The sequence below is a fragment of the Geospiza fortis genome, unplaced genomic scaffold (genome assembly GCF_000277835.1).
Source record: "Geospiza fortis unplaced genomic scaffold, GeoFor_1.0 scaffold70, whole genome shotgun sequence".
In the NCBI taxonomy this organism is placed as follows: Eukaryota; Metazoa; Chordata; class Aves; order Passeriformes; family Thraupidae; genus Geospiza; species Geospiza fortis.
The window spans coordinates 8519798-8535325 of NW_005054317.1; the positions used below are offsets into that span (position 1 = coordinate 8519798).

At 42.1% G+C, this 15528-nt stretch overlaps 1 protein-coding gene across 1 annotated transcript in view; it reads left to right on the plus strand.

The window, feature by feature from the left end:
* Positions 1 to 3168: 3168 nt before the first annotated feature.
* ABTB1 (ankyrin repeat and BTB domain containing 1) overlaps positions 3169 to 15528 on the plus strand; it is a 21437-nt gene continuing 9077 nt past the window's right edge. The window contains exons 1-4 of the mRNA XM_031056382.1: positions 3169 to 3391; positions 4280 to 4325; positions 5330 to 5446; positions 10157 to 10272. Coding sequence (XP_030912242.1) covers positions 3338 to 3391; positions 4280 to 4325; positions 5330 to 5446; positions 10157 to 10272 — 333 coding nt within the window. The 5' untranslated portion in view covers positions 3169 to 3337. The remainder of the gene's footprint in view (positions 3392 to 4279; positions 4326 to 5329; positions 5447 to 10156; positions 10273 to 15528) is intronic.

Here is a 15528-nt window from a genome sequence, read left to right on the forward strand (position 1 = left end):
TCTCCCAAGCTTCTCAGGGATGCTCAGTGCTGTGATCTGTGTGTGGTGATGTGCCAAAATACTGAATTTTGCTTCCTACAGCATCTCTAATTTTCTTTCTCTTGTTATTGCCAGGTATTACGCCTGTCTGTGTGGACATGAGGAGCTTGTACGTTATCTTCTAGCCAATGGTGAGCAAAGTGTCCTCCTGATAAGGATGCAGTATCTTCCTCTGGTCTGTTGGGATTGTATGTCCTTCTAGCTGTCCCTTGTGGAAACTTCTTCTGTTACAACCAACCATCTGATCAGTGATCTCAGGCTACAGAGGGAGCCCTGCACACACCTTCATGGTCTCTTTTGCAGGCCATTTGCTATTTGAATTTGCTTCTTGAAATCGCTTAAAATTTCTTGATTTGCTTGAAATCTTGAAAATGCACAGAAAGGGAAGCTGTCTGTGATGGCTCAAGGCAGCATGACTTTCTGAAATCACAGCATATGTTTTGTGAGGATGCAGTGGTGTTGAGAATATGCTGATCTAAGAGTTGTACCTCATAGGAAGGATTGTCTGCGTAAAACTTTCTTGTACTCTACTGATAACCTGGCTTTGTAAGCAGGACTTAAAAGGGATTTTGCTAATCTCAAACAAAGCAAGACCAATTCTTCAGGCCAAGTGCCTGCCAACTGGGTTCTCAGCACCCAGATTCCCCTAGGCACTGGTAGTGTTTTGCCAGAGGAACCAGAGTGCAGAGTCACATCTCCAAAGGTTTGGTTTTCTACTTAATTCCCATCATCTTAATCAACCGCTTGTGTAATTCTAAATCGGAAAAAGCAAATGCCCTCTAAAATTCTAGCAGGTTCTAACCTAAAGAGGTTATACAAAGCAGAAATACTTACTAGGAGGAGTTCTTAACAGTCCAAGAAATGATTGAACTCTTTGTTCAGTGAGATTTGTCTTCCCAGAAAACTGCTGGAGCCCTGCTGAGAGGCTTTTTGCACAGGTCACTTTAAACGAGTCATTACTGCCTCAGAAAGGGATTTGTCTGTGGGAGAGCAGTTTAAGATTGTACACATGTGAAGGGAGCTCAGTTTTTGTCAATATGCTCATCAGCAGAGGGGACTACAGTGAAACATATCAGCAGACAGAAATCATACTTCTTTAGTGACCATTTGGGGACATTGGAGAAGGATCTAACTGTGCCTGCTGGCCTGTGGCTGTTTTACAGGGGCAAAGTGTGAGGCGAACACTTTTGATGGGGAGCGCTGTCTGTACGGAGCTCTGAGCGACGCCATCCGCCGGCTGCTGAAGGAGTACAAGCAGATCACAGCCAAGTGCATGAGGAGGGACTACTATGATGTGTTCCTGCAGAGGTGAGGACATGGGCATGGGCAGAGCAGCCATCAGCCTGCCTGAGCTCTTCTGCATGTTCCATCTCTCTGTTCAGAGCAGCTGAATGTAATGCAGTACTGACCAGGGTTGCCAGCTGCCGTTGAAAGGCAGCTGATCAGTTCCCTCTGTCATTCCTGGGCATGTAGAGCTTCGTAAGGGCTGTTCCTCTGTGCCCTAAGGGATGATCTCCAGGTGTGTGTGTGTGTGTACATAGCCTTCAGTGAGTTTGGTACCCACTTGAGTCAGAAAGCTGGTCTTTATTATGCAGAAGTTCTAAGCTGTCATCCTTGACTGTCAAACCAAAATCTCTTCACTAAAACCACATCAACAATTTAGGATAGTATGTCAACTAAAGTTAAGTTTCAGGCCTGAGGGTACTATAGCTTGCTAGTTTAAATTTTCAACACTGATAAAATGTTTCTCATTTGTGAAACAGAGCACTTTAAGAAGCCTCAAACTGATTCACAGTGACATTGTCCAGTTCTTTCTTTTTGGCTTTTAAAATTTTTTAAGATACTTCTGAAAATTGCCTGTCCCACATTGTACTAGAGCTGGAGTGGCAGGCTAACTTGCTCAGGAGTAGAGGAATAGTTTCAAATTTTTCTTCTTGCTGTTTCTCTACCTTGGTAACTCTGATGTTATTACAGACTTGCTGGTTGTTGTTTTTTTTTTTTTTTCCTTTTTATTTCCCACTGGACTGACTTAGAAATGTTGAAACCTTGTGGGTTGTTTTTTTGGACACTGGAATGTTAATAAGTCCTAGAAAAATCTGACAATCTTCCTAGTACTACAGTGTCCTAATTTCTGAAGCTGTAGGAAGCAAGGGGAGGAAGGAAACTCATTTATCTGAGTAAAATCAGATTCTGTGTTCCAGGGAGGCAGAATTTTGCAGGGTGATTTATTACTGCCCTGGTGACTGTGCCTCAGATGTGCAGGGTTGAGCATACATGAAAGCTAAAATGTGCTGGTTTCTGCTTCTCATTCAAATAGACCTTGTGTTAAAATTGAAACAAAGGGCAACAGCTGGGGGGAAAAAAGTAAAAACCTAATGCTTCTGTTTGGTTTAGGGCAAGACACTTAGAAGGAAGGGTGTGCTAGTGGCAGGAGATTGAGATTGGCATTCAAGACTCTGACAACATCTGTGTGTGTGACTCCACACCTTTCTGTGCACCAGTCCAGCTCTCTAGAAGGAGTATGATGCTTCATGTCCACACATTAGAAACACAAACACTGGTGATGGTTGCTGTAAGCTCTAAAACTGGCAGTTTTGTTTTTTCCTTTTGAAGAATGAAGGTATGGGCATGCAGGCATAAACAAGGCTTCACCTCTGATGTGGTAATTGCCTGTATTTCATGCCTGTCACATCCTTCCTTTTTCTGAGGGTGGGGGATGTCAAGTCTTCTCCTATTTGTTAGGTGGTTAAAGCATACACACTGACAGTGCCCAGAGAGCAGGAAAGTTGCATCTTACTTTGTAGCAGAGTAGTTCTTTTTGAAAGTGTGTCATTTTGCAGGGCTTTTTTTTTGACATCTGACAGTTTAAAAGCAGTATTAACTTTTGAAGATGTGCTTGGGAGCAACAAGTTCCACTTTAAAATCTTGTGTTCAGGTGCTCACCTAAGACAGGAAGATTTCATTCTGCAGCCTCCCTGTTGCACTAACAAAACTTCTTTGAGTTATGGAAGGGAGTGTGATCCCACTTGAGTATGTGAAGCACCAGCCCCCATGCTGGCCTTCCCACTGGGCAGGGAGGGACTGCAATGGCCAATGTTCATTTAGCCCTAATTGTACCATGTTCCCCACTAGCATTACTCCATTCTTTCCTTTTTCATCCTGCAAGGAGTTTCCCTTCTCTGTTCCTCACAGGTTGCTGGAGCAGGGTTACCAGAGTGACATTGTTTTCATCGTCCATGGCAAATCCTTCTGTGCCCACCGCTGCATCCTCAGCGCCCGCAGCGCCTACTTTGCAGAGATGTTTGAGACCAAATGGAAGGGGAAAAACATGATAGTGTTGAAGCACCCACTGGTGAGCAAGGCTGTGCTTCCAGCTCTTTCCTTTCTTTTGCTGTTCCAGCTGGGTGAGGAAAGTGAGTTTGAGGGTTCACTTCCACAGTGAATAGCTCCTGGGGCTCAGAATGACCCTAGTTGAGGAGAGGGGCTTGTGGAGGCACTTTATGCAGTAAAGTTGCATCTTTTTCATATAACAAAAAGCTGTAGATTGCATACCTTCCCTTTATTCCCTCTGTCATGGACTCAAACATACCTTAATTAATTGCAGTAGCATGTAGCTGTTACCATCTGCCAGCTGCATCATGACCCCTCTCTGGGATGAGTTGAGTCTGTCTAATTCCTGGTGGACAGGTGGTCTGTGGTGAAGACATCACCTCCATAATTGCCACTAATTGAGTCCCTTTTGTTGCCTTTCCAGAAAGAACTAAATAGGCCATAAGTGCATTCCATCCATTAACCATCAATACTCTGGCACACATTTCTGTAACTTGACTCTGGCAGTGCAAATCCTCTTGTGACAAACATAATTCCAGTTTCTCAGAACACTGCTCTCCTCTCTCTTTGTACAAGAACGTCTTTCCTCTGGAATTAGGAAGATGTGGAAATGTTTATGATCAGTAAAAACCTGGATTTTGCAGAGCCTGTATTACAACTGTGTCTTTTGAGTTCCTCCATTAGTCAGGTCCTGTCCCCTGAGGCACCAGAGGGATTAGTATCAGTTGAAACAGTGAAGAGCTGTGTAAGCCAGGTGGAGTGGCAGCATTAGTTATGTGAGAGCAAGTAAATCATTATGTGCGAGTTCTTACTTAAAGGGGTTTTTTCCTTACTTGTTCAGGATCATGTTTCTAACTCATTGTTAAATCCATGGTGATTCCAAATGTAACTTTCTCTTGTTTTATTTTAGATTAACCCAGCAGCCTTTGGAGCTCTTCTGCAGTATCTATACACAGGTAAATGACCTTGCCCTCTGGTGTTTGTTTACATGGTTGGTGGGCAGCTGTCTGTGCCTCTGCACTGAGTGGCACAGCCTTGCACTCAGCAGTGTTTGGGTGCTTGAGTTGCCAACAAATCTTCTCTGCTGGCAAAAAGGGAGACTGTGAGCAATCACCGTCTCTTCCAAGATGTTTGTACCTTTTGCCAGTTGTTGTCCTGCCAGTAATTATACAGTCAATTAAAACCAAAATCAGCTTAGGTTGATTGGTTGGATGGATCTGGAGACTGTATTTTTGACTTAAGGAAGGAAAGTCTGTCATCTGATGTAACAGCCTCATAAGGTGGTGAAAAGCCAGGTTCCCATATAGGATATTTTCAGTTTGGCAGACCTGAATAGTGTGTGCTGAATGTTTTGACTACTTTCTGGTATTTTTTGAACAGAAGTTGATCCTAAACCTTCTATGAAAATACCCAGTGTTGTATTGTAGGCATGCTAAATGCTGAACTATCTCAGGCCAGAAGGTGGTGCCAGAAATTAACATTGTCTTCAAGGCTCTTTTCCAATACAGTGCGTTCAGAAATGTCCCTTGCCATATTTTCAGTAATTGTAAAAGATCCTGGGAAGAAAACTTATGAGCCTAAAGTCTATTCTTACCCAAAACCAGATATTCAGTGGTGGCAGTCATGCTTGCTGCTGTTGTGTTACTGTTTTTTGGTTTTCTGAGGGAATTAGACGTGTTTTGTATAGCCTGTTTGGTCTTTGGACTCTTGAATGAAGCTATTAGGGCAAACCCTGGAGAGTGGAAATGTGAGTTAAATGTCAAACTGTTATTGATTTGAGTGGTGGGTGGTGGTGGAATACCAAGTCTTAGCTTCTGGGACTGAGTTGTTAAGTGGGTGCTGAAAAGTGATGCAGTGTATCTAATTACTAAATTTCTGTGACGTCTTTCATCCTTATTTTTGCCATTTTTACACCTAAATCCTGTGGATTAAGTGAGCTGTCTGCATTTCTTCTTGACAGGTCGTCTGGATATCGATGTCGAATATGTCAGTGATTGCAAGAGGTTGGCCAAGCAGTGTCGGCTGCAGGACCTCATCGATGATTTGGAGACCAAATGTAAAAAAGTCTATGAATTTGGTAAGCATTTGACTTGCTGTTGTCTCTGCTGTGCCTGTGTGCCCTTCCAGGGAGAAACAGGAAAGTGTGTTAGTGGATGTTTCATGGTGTTCTTGGGGCTTCCAGAAAATGATTCTGTTGTGGATTCTGTTTCACATTTGCATGACAGTTTTCAGTCATGGCCTTTCTGTAGGGTAGCTGTAATAGTTTCTGACACATGCATGTTTATAATTTATATTGAATGCTTTCTTTATAGTAGAGCAGCCATGGCAGCAGGGCTTTGCCATGGTTGCCAGACATTCAATTGAGCATAGTGGAGTATGTATTGGCAAGTGCCTTCCAATATGGAGCTTATTTAAATCCCCAGAAAGATAAAATATACAGTTAGAGGTAATTTTCTGCATTTATCTGACCCCTAACTAAAGTAAAATATTTGATAATTGGCCCAGAAAGGGTGCAGAGGGAGATAGAACTCTTTTTTAAAAGCAAAGAAGTATTTCTGAAAGCATGTGTATATTAGTAACACATGAATGTGCCAAACCTTAAATGAAACAATCCTCTATTTAAGGACTTTTTGTTATCCAAAGCTTATTTCATGAAGACCAGCAGTTGGAGTTGATAATTAATCTCCTTAGCTGAAGCTAATGCACACGTGAAGAGCAATCAGAGCAGCACAAGTGCTGTTAGTCACGAAGCAGAAAAAATTACCGGATAACAAAACCTTCAGGCTGAAAGCTGCTGATTCTCATTCCATGCTCTGAGTTAACTTCTTTACTTTAATCAAGTTAATTTTTTTCTGAGAAGAGACTCCAGTCTATAGTTTAGAGTCAATAGCATCTTCTTCCCTGATCTAAGAGGCAGGGGTGTAGCTGTTCCACCTTTTCCTTTTGAATACGAGTTGTGATTATTCAGCCTCCTGAAGCTGCAGGACATAATTGATAGAATACTTCTGGCTCAAGAAATTCCTCATCTGCAGATCACTTGGAAGATATTACCATGTGCAGGTCTCCCTTTACTCATGTGCAGTTGTTTGGAGGTGGTGGGGTACAAGATTACCATGCTACAGCTGTTCCCGTGTAGACCAGGGTGCAAGACCTTATGGAAGCTGTGGCACAGGTCTGGCTTCTGCTGTGTAAACACAAATGTAAACATGGACCTGAAGAGATTAGAAATTCATTTCTTGGTATCTGCAAAAACTCTGAGGTATCAGTTTGTATTAAATAAGTGGTGGAAAAGGGGAGTGGTGAATGAATATAAAATAAAAGCTACTCAGAAATCAGGTAACAAAATTATTTTGTGTCATCTTTTGATATCAGATTAGTTCAGTAAGATGCCATAGACCTGTTTTTTTCTTTTTATCTTTTTCTCCCAGGGTCTAGCTGAGACATTCCATTAAATTAATTTATTTAAAATCTCATACTATATTGTGGAAGGAAAAGAAGGTGCTTAAATCTGTGAACTGCAAAAAAGCTGATTTCTTGGTGGGTTTTCAGATGGAAAATAATGAAGTAAAGTTTCAGGTTAGTTGGAAGTTTTAAATAAAAGCACCACTTGGAAATGCAATTATAACAATAATTTAACTTTGTTCTTTGGGGAGGGACTAGTTTTTCAATTTTGAGGCTTGACAGAAGACTATCCGTGGGTGGTTTAAAGCACTGATGGAAGTTCTAGTCTTGGTTTTTATTTATGACAGGTTGGATTTAAACAAATAGAACAACTGTTAGAAGTTTGTTTCTTAAGTCTCATGTGGAAGCCAGGAAAACTTGATTCTGCAGAAAGGCATATATGTAAGATTTATAGAAGTTAAAAAATTGGAAAGATCTTAGATCACATCATGTCTGGCACTTGACGAAGCGTGTCTGTTTCTTTGAGTGTTTTAGAAACCTGTTCCAAGTGTGTGCTGTGGAACAGACATCTGATTCAGCTTGCAGAGCCAGGGTCATGTACTGCATCTGTATTATGAAGTTGAAACAAGAAAACAAGATGAACTCAAGCCTCTGCAGCTCCACTGGATAATTGCAGTGTCGGCAATCTCATTATCTAGAGTTAATCAGTATTTCAAAAGCACTTACTATCTCGGCATGCACAGACAGTAGTACAGGAAGAGGATGACCCAGTGCCTTCTGTTGCACCTGAGATATATTTGGGTGTGAATGCTTGCCTATTTTCCCCTGTGTGTATATTGTGGCTATGAAAGGAAAAATTATTGTAGTGTTTGGAAGAGCTCAAACAATTTGTCCAGATTAAGCTATAATCCTTCCTGTAGAAGTGTATGTATTAAAAAATAAATGTTCTGCAGTTACTTCAGCAGGTTTTAGGCCAAAAGGGGTGAGAACAAGATGCTTACCATTGTAGCAAAGACACTGAATATGTGTTTCTAGCTAATTATGCCATTAGGGAAGAAGATGCATCTGAGTGTGAACATTTTGAAGGTTTTGGGTGTTTAGTGTAGTTTATTTGTGGCTCTTATGTTTTGTGGTACATTGGCTCAATTTAACCAGAAGACTGCAAAGAAGTATTGAGCAGGAAAACCAAGGCAGCTGATACATTGGTAGGTGATGTTGAGTGCTGTACAGCTGTGCTAGACTGGGAAGAAACCCAATCTGAACCTCAACCACAGTTTGGTTATTCCCTTCATCTCCTTGCATTGTTTATGTTGCTTTTTCTCAGAAACCCCTCCATTTTTCTTTCTTTCGTTCCTCTTTCATGGTCCCTGCTCCTTGCTGGCAGCCAGCAGCTTATTCCTATTTCACAAGTTTGATTTTTGTTGTCTCTGTTAGGAAAGATTTTTGAGTGATACCAAAGAGCCATGCCCTTGGATTTGAGATGCAGTGTCTGAATAGATTTGCTTCTCAGAAGAATCACTGTTCTTTTGTGTCACTGGGAAAGTTCACAGATGCTCTGTGGATCTCAAGAGAAGAGCTCTTTGCCTTGACTTAAAACTTCCTGAGTCCATTAGCACTTACAGAGCCTGACCTGGTGACTGTTACAATAAGTACTACAGAAATACAAATGTTTCTCTGTGCCGCGAAGAATTTCTAATTGCAAAGGAAGAAATTTCCTTCTCTCATGCTGGTGTGTAAGTGATCAGGGCTTTTTGAGAAAATGCACTCAGTCTGGTTTGTGTTGGTGCCAGGCCTCCTCTTAGCTTATTTACCCTGGAAGTTTCCTATCTGAGGGTAGCATTTTGTGCTAATAGGGCAGCCTGTCTCCTTGCTGGTGAGCTTTGTGGGTAGGAAATGGTACCTGACTATTGTATTGACAGATCATGGTACCAGTACATGACTCTTTTATACTGGTAGATTATCCTTCCCTTTCCAGCAATCTTTCTGGGATATGCAGCCTATGGAGAGGCACAGTGGTGGCATATTTGAAGGGTGCAGCAGTGATGTGGAGGTGGGGGTGGAGATCTTGTTTTGTGGCACATTGTGGTCTTGTTTCGCCCACGACCCAATGGAGTCATCTGATGGAGCTCATGTAATGCTGTGCAAAATGTCAGGAGAAATGAGGTCTCAAGGTGGCGTGATTCACCTGTGAGGGGTTTTAATGTGGTGAATCATACCTGTCAGAAATTCTTCTGAATGCTTTGGAGTTAACTCTGTGTCTCTCTGGCTCCCAACAGTATCTTAAGGCTTCCTCACCACAACTTTGCATTTTCCAGTGGTGCTCTGTCTTTTTTCACATGCCTCCTTGTATACCAGGGACTCTTGAATGTCTTAACATGATCCAGTTCTTCCCCCAAACCTTGCTGACCTGAGAACAAACCTCAGGTGGTGGAGCAAGGTATCCAAAACGAGAAAAGTTGTGCCAAGATGGCATCATATCATAGTGGGTCTGCTTTGGGCTGCCACTTGTTTGAAGTTAGGACTGGCTACTATGAGCTCCACAGCAACTTTGGTCATAGCAAGACCACTAAAGTATGATCATGTATTTTGCTTTCCCTTTAATGGGCTGTTTTATTGTGTAGGCTGATAAGACAAGATGGGAAGACACACTAGGTCTGAAAAAAGCAAATGAAATTGCTGTCTCTGAATGGTCTGTTTCAGCTTATTGATGGTAGTGATGCTTAGGTCAGGCATGTGCAGGAGTCGGGGTACTTTGGGGTCTTTGTGATTTAGGGATCATAGATGGAGAGTAGAGGACAGAGTCATACCTGCTGAATTTACTGGCTAAACAAGAATAAATTCCCTTGTTCCTTGCAGTGAAGTCAGGATGGCACAGCTGAAGTGGGAGCCAGTGAAAGCACGTGACAGAGCAGAAAGGCAGGGAAGCAGATTAGTTTTAAAAACTCCCTGGCATGGGCTTTACCTTAGGTGACACTGTCAGCTCTAGGGGTAGCTGGGGAAGGCAGTGTGTGACTGGCTTGTACAGGGATCAGGGTAGCCTGATCCATGGTCTTCAACTGTAATTGATGATGTGGATTCCAAAGGGCAAGTTGGGCTTGAAATATGCTTGTGACAACTTTGTTTCCCACAGTTGATATTCCAGCATGCGGAATTAAGTGGAGGTTTGAGGAGAGGCAGCAATACATGCATCCCCTTCTAGCCCTGCTCGCTGGCTGCACTGAGGGGTGCTGAATGTGTGTGTGCATAGAAGAATTGTGTGTGTTTTGCAGTAAAAGCTGAACAGCAATAATACTGGTTTTCCTGGCACGTCTTTTATCTAAATGAGAGAGAATTTTTGTGGAGGAATTCAGGAATCTCTGCTCTTTTGTTTTTTTGCTTCTTGCAGTCTCTTCCAAGCCAGGGACCTGTGTGAAAGTGCTGACCATTGAGCCCACAGGTAACTGCCGGCTGCAGGAAGATCTGGCTCTCCTGGCAGACTGCGCCCTGCCAGCTGAACTGCGGGTAGGGAGCACTTCTACTCCTCATGGGCTCTCTGGGGCTGGGGTGTCTGCTCACTTGTGTCCAGTCACATCATTGCTGTATAGACTTTAGTGCTGGCTTGTTTCCTGGGGCTCCAAGTGCTGAAAGGTTTTTATTGCTTGGAAATGCTGTAAAATTGTGTAATGAGGCTGTCGGTGCTGGTCTTTCTGTTGTATGTTTCCCCCAGTAGGGATCTTGGTAAATAAAAGCTTTTCCATGTGCTTGGTGGGGATTTCCCCATGAATACAATGGGACAAGACTCCCAGCTCTTCTCTTTGCCATCCTTCTTGAGAATTAGAAATGTTGTAGCAGCAGGCATTGGTGCCCAAGGAGATCCATAGGTGAAGGATGGCTTACTGGGCTTGCTTGCTAGGAACTGACACACTGCAATGGAGAGATGCTTCCAAACCCTCAAATATTTCCAGCAGAAATGTGAGTCCCTCTGAAGAGAATTTAATTGACTGGCAATAGATCTGTTTTTCCCAACTATGTCTTATCCCTCAGAAATAGCCCCCAGGCTGATGATGACTATGTTAAAATACCATCATATTATTAGTTAGGATCACATATATGGATCTTCTCTCCCGTTTGCAAAACAGGATAACTATTAGTTGTCTTCATTCTTTGTGCATCTGTTGTTTTCTGTAATATCAGCAGATTGATTTTGGTCTTATGTATGTCCTTTTTTTGTCCTCTTTTTTTTTTACCAACCACTGTATTGAATAATGTGGACTCATTTTAGGTGGCTGCTGTGCCCAGAGGTTGTATGACTGAGTAATACAGCAAAGTGTTATTGCCTTTTCTCTCTCTGTCCCCTGCCAAATAGACCTGCCTGGTGCAGAGTGTGTGTGTGTGTGTACATGGATAAGGGGTCTTACATTCATAAGCCAACGTGTTTTGTGCTGGTTGTTCTCACATGTATTTCATTATAGAGGGAGTTTTTTTCTCCACCAAGTTTACAACTACCAGTTCAGAAATCTTAACCTCCTCCAAATAACTGTACATTTTTTTGTGGCTTTCAACATGCTTTTCTTTATGTTTGCAGGCTTTAAAGGGAGGTGATACTATAAGTAAGCTTCAGATTACCTCCCCAGGAATTAAAAAAAGGGATTGTGGACCCCAAAGTAGTGAAATTTACATATATTTTAAGTCACTTCACAAATAAAAAGAATACTTACTGTTTGATTGCTTGATTCCAGATCTTGATGGGCATACTCCTGTTAAGCTGTTCTTCTAGAGTTAGAAACACTTTACTTCTTAATTCTTTAATGTAGAATAGGAGCTGTAAGGAAAGGAGGAAATTGGAATAGTGTAATCATCTGACAGTGCTGTGAATTGTGAGCTGTGGGGTTCTTGCTGTGTTCATAGATTGGAATGAAGGCAGCATTAGAGTTATTACAGCTGTAGAAGTGAAGAGGCTGTGGGCATGCATACCTGCTCACTAGGGAATTTGTGTGCCATGCACATGTGTGGGTGCTTTGTTTAAACCTGAAAAATTCTAAAAGATTCCCGTGTTTCTCTCTCTAGGTACTTTTTGTTTGTTCCTTTTTGTTTGTTGGCCATTTATCTCTTACTCTAATGTTTTCAAATTGTTAAATTCTATGAATTGGGCATCTTTGTTCTGGAACAGAGGCATTGCACATCCTCATTCTTGCAGGGTTTGCTGCCATTCAAGGAATAGGATACAAACTATGTAACCTAAAATGTCAGGAACAAGTGAATAGTCACACACAGACATCTGTGTTTTGAAGAGAAGTATACATTATTTTTTTCCAGCCTATGCAGAACAAAATAGGTATGTATTCTGGATAAAAGCTAGCATTTCCAGATTTTGGCAAGAAACATTTTGAGCTGCTGCATGTCATGTGATGCCATATTATATGAAATGGGGATGTATTCAGCTTTTTGTTTCAGTATAAACAAATAATTTGCATGTAATGTCTTTGATACTCAGATGATGTATGAAACTTTGTGCATTTCAATTTCATGGTTAGTGGTATCTTGCACAACTAAAAAAATAATGAATGTTTGTTATCCAGTTACAGCTCATTATTATGTTCTAGGCTGAGAACTATCTATTCTTTGAAATCTCAAACACATTTATGATTCTGGTACCTTGTTTCGCTTTCCTGTTTGTGCTTGAAAGCCTTTTTTTTCCCCAATGTTTCCTCTTACAAGTGTGGTTGTTGTCTCTGTTTTGTTTTAAAGTAGTAATGGCCAGGATTTTTCTGTCCACAACAGCTGCTTCCTCAGTTTGTTGCAATAAAATTTAGCAGTGACAGATTTAAGTAAAATACCATGAAAAGCCAGGCAACTGTAAAAAACCATGTGGCTTCCCACTGTCTGCCTGGTTCTTCATGTCTGCCAGGTGACCTCTGAGTTACAGATTCCAGGGTTTCCTTGTAACTGTTTTTCAGTTACCTTTTAACTGAGATCTTATGTTCCAGACCTCGATGAAATCAGACTTAAAGGATCAGAGTTTGCCATGAAATAAATACTGTTCTTTCCATCCTTATTGACACGTAGTGTGGCCACAAAAAAGAGACCATTTGCCACTTTGGGAGTAAAACTAGATCTTGTCATGCATAGGAAGAACAGTTTGAAACGAGCAGATGGGTTCATCTTGTCTGTCTGCACCTGTGTACTGTGCTTGTCCAAGGCAGTGACTCCTGTGCTTTGCTTTGCCTGTTTGGCAGAGGCAGATGAACTGAAATATTTACAACATGTTTCCAATTTAGGATTTTTTTTGTATCCAATCCACTTGCATCTGGTTGTGAGCTGCTAATCTCTTAGATCACCAACCCCTGTATTTTGTGTTGTAATTTATTTACAGTTTTCTTGCTGAGATAATCTGCCCAAGGTACAAATTGCTGCCACTGATTTGTTTTCTATGGTTTTGCCTCCAGGCCATTTCTATTTAAGCTCTAATAGGAAATTTGCAGCAGCAAAGACTTGGTCTTCCATGTGTGATAGTGGAGAGTGAGAGTATTCAGAGTATTTTGAGATGGTGATTGAGTTATTGTGAATGTGTTTGGACCTTGTAGGCTGGATGTGTTGTGCTCCTTGGGCAGAATACTTGACTTTGGCAGCTGTGCTTTGCCTGGACAGAGGCCCATGAAGGAGGTTGTATGAATAGGGGTGGTGGGAGCAACAAGCCAATTTTCTGCAGGAAGATCCTGAAAAGGTGACTAGATTCCTCAAGCATGACAAGGGGGGACAGTAGAAATAGTAGAGACTTGAAAGGGGACTAAAAGGGAAAATTCTGCAAAGCCACTTCGTGCTGAATAGAAGAAACAAAGGCATGAACCTGCTTTTGTAGTAGGAATTGAAAATAACCTTATAAACCTGAGCAGCAGAGTGGGGACCAGGCAAGGCTAGAAGCAGGAAATTGAGCCCAGAGGAATTTATAATTCAGGAGACAAACTCTGAGACAAATAAAACTCCCATATCCATTCCAGAGGGATAGACTTATTTTAGAGATTTACCTTTGGGCAATGAAAGAGAGCAAAGAAAGGATGCACATAGGAGATGTGGCATTTATCTCAATTAAAATTCCTTTGCCACGGAGTGGCATCTTGTCAAAGTTTGTTTCTAGGTTTGTTTTACCTGTGATGTGCCTGCAAATCTGTAGCCTTCAGATTTCTGTCAGAATTTGTAGCAGAGGACATGGAAGCTGTGGGCATATGGTGGGGAGAGCAGCAAGGCAAACAGAGCAGGCAGTTCCATCATGATACTGGAGTTTGTAGCACTGCCACAGAGTCAGCTGCAGATCCCCAGACCATGGAAAAGAACCAAAGCCTTGAAATATGAGACACAGGTAACAGTAAAATAGCAGCCTGGGGAATCTGCAAATGGGACAATTCCATCTCATTTTGATGAGGTGCTGTCCTTTGTGTTGCAGCTGTTGCCCTTTGTATTGCAGTTTATGAAAAAGAGGTGATAGATCAGGTGGGCAGCATTCCTTGAATTGCTGCATCTCTTCTGGAACAGGAGTTGCCCAGTGGAGCAGGACTGCAGGAGAGAGGTGTTATGGAGAGCCAGCATTACTGCAACAGCCTTGTGCATGATTTACATCACTGGGCTTCTCCTGTGATCAGGAATCAGAAGGTGCCAAGTGTTGCTGTAGACAAGGAGTGTGGTGGATGAGTCCAGATTGCCATGGTCAGTGGTGGTGTGAGCTTTTGCCAGCTTGGTGCCTTGCCACATCTGAGAATGTGTTTTGTGAGAAACTTCACTGAGCCTGGCTGAGAGCTCCCACCCAGTGTGTTCCAGTCTGTGTCTTTGTTCAGCTCAGGAGGGAGGAGTCATCTGGCTCCTCAGCGGAGCTGGAAGCCCCTGTTGGAGGCAGGTGGGTTGGCAATGGACAGTCTACTGTTGTGAGTCCAATCTTTATTGTCAGGCCAGGGTTTTACTGGGTGCAAACTTGGGATGTAATTTTCCTGGATGGAAGACAGCAGGAATAAACTGCTTATCCTAGGTACCTCAGGGACATGTGTCCAGGGGAACCAGGTCCATGGTCCAGCAAGAACCAGGGGAAACTTTTGTTTGCAGAGATGATTGTCTTGGCTACATGATTGTGAATGTAAACTTTTTTTTGCAATTGAATTACACTGTATATAGAATAAGGTGAAAGGGAAAATATTTGGAAGTGTCACTTTAAAATAACATAAGGCAAACAGGCTTTTTTTTTTGGTGTGTGCTGTCATTGTTGGCATGTGGGATTGGGTGGAGGTGTGTTGTTAAAATAATTCACTTGAGTATTAATACTGCAACAACATTATCTTTGGCTGCAAATCAAATAAAAAAAATCTAAAGCTCTAGCAATGTTGGATTATTCAAGTGAGGCAATAATTGAGGCCAAACCATTTCAAACTGGTGTATACATGGATGTAATCTATATGTTATTACATGTACCCAGTAAAAGGCTGGTCCTAAGCTCCAGTATGCTTATGATACCTACTGCATGAAGTAAACTTCACCTCCACCTGGTTGTCTGCCTTGTTAGATGGCAGAGAAACGCTTTCCAAAGGTGTATGGAGAGTCAGGAAATTGCCATGGATAAAGGAGGCAGCTGTAACTTGTACCAGGAATATCTCTGAGAAGCAGTGGAGTTCTTAATTTCCTGACATTGGAATCTGTGTTCAGAGCATCTTTGGAGCTCTGCACTGTGCTGAGGGAATAGAGGGATGGCATTTTCTGGGAGAACATAGGAGTCTGAACTTGGGACCCTGAGTGTGT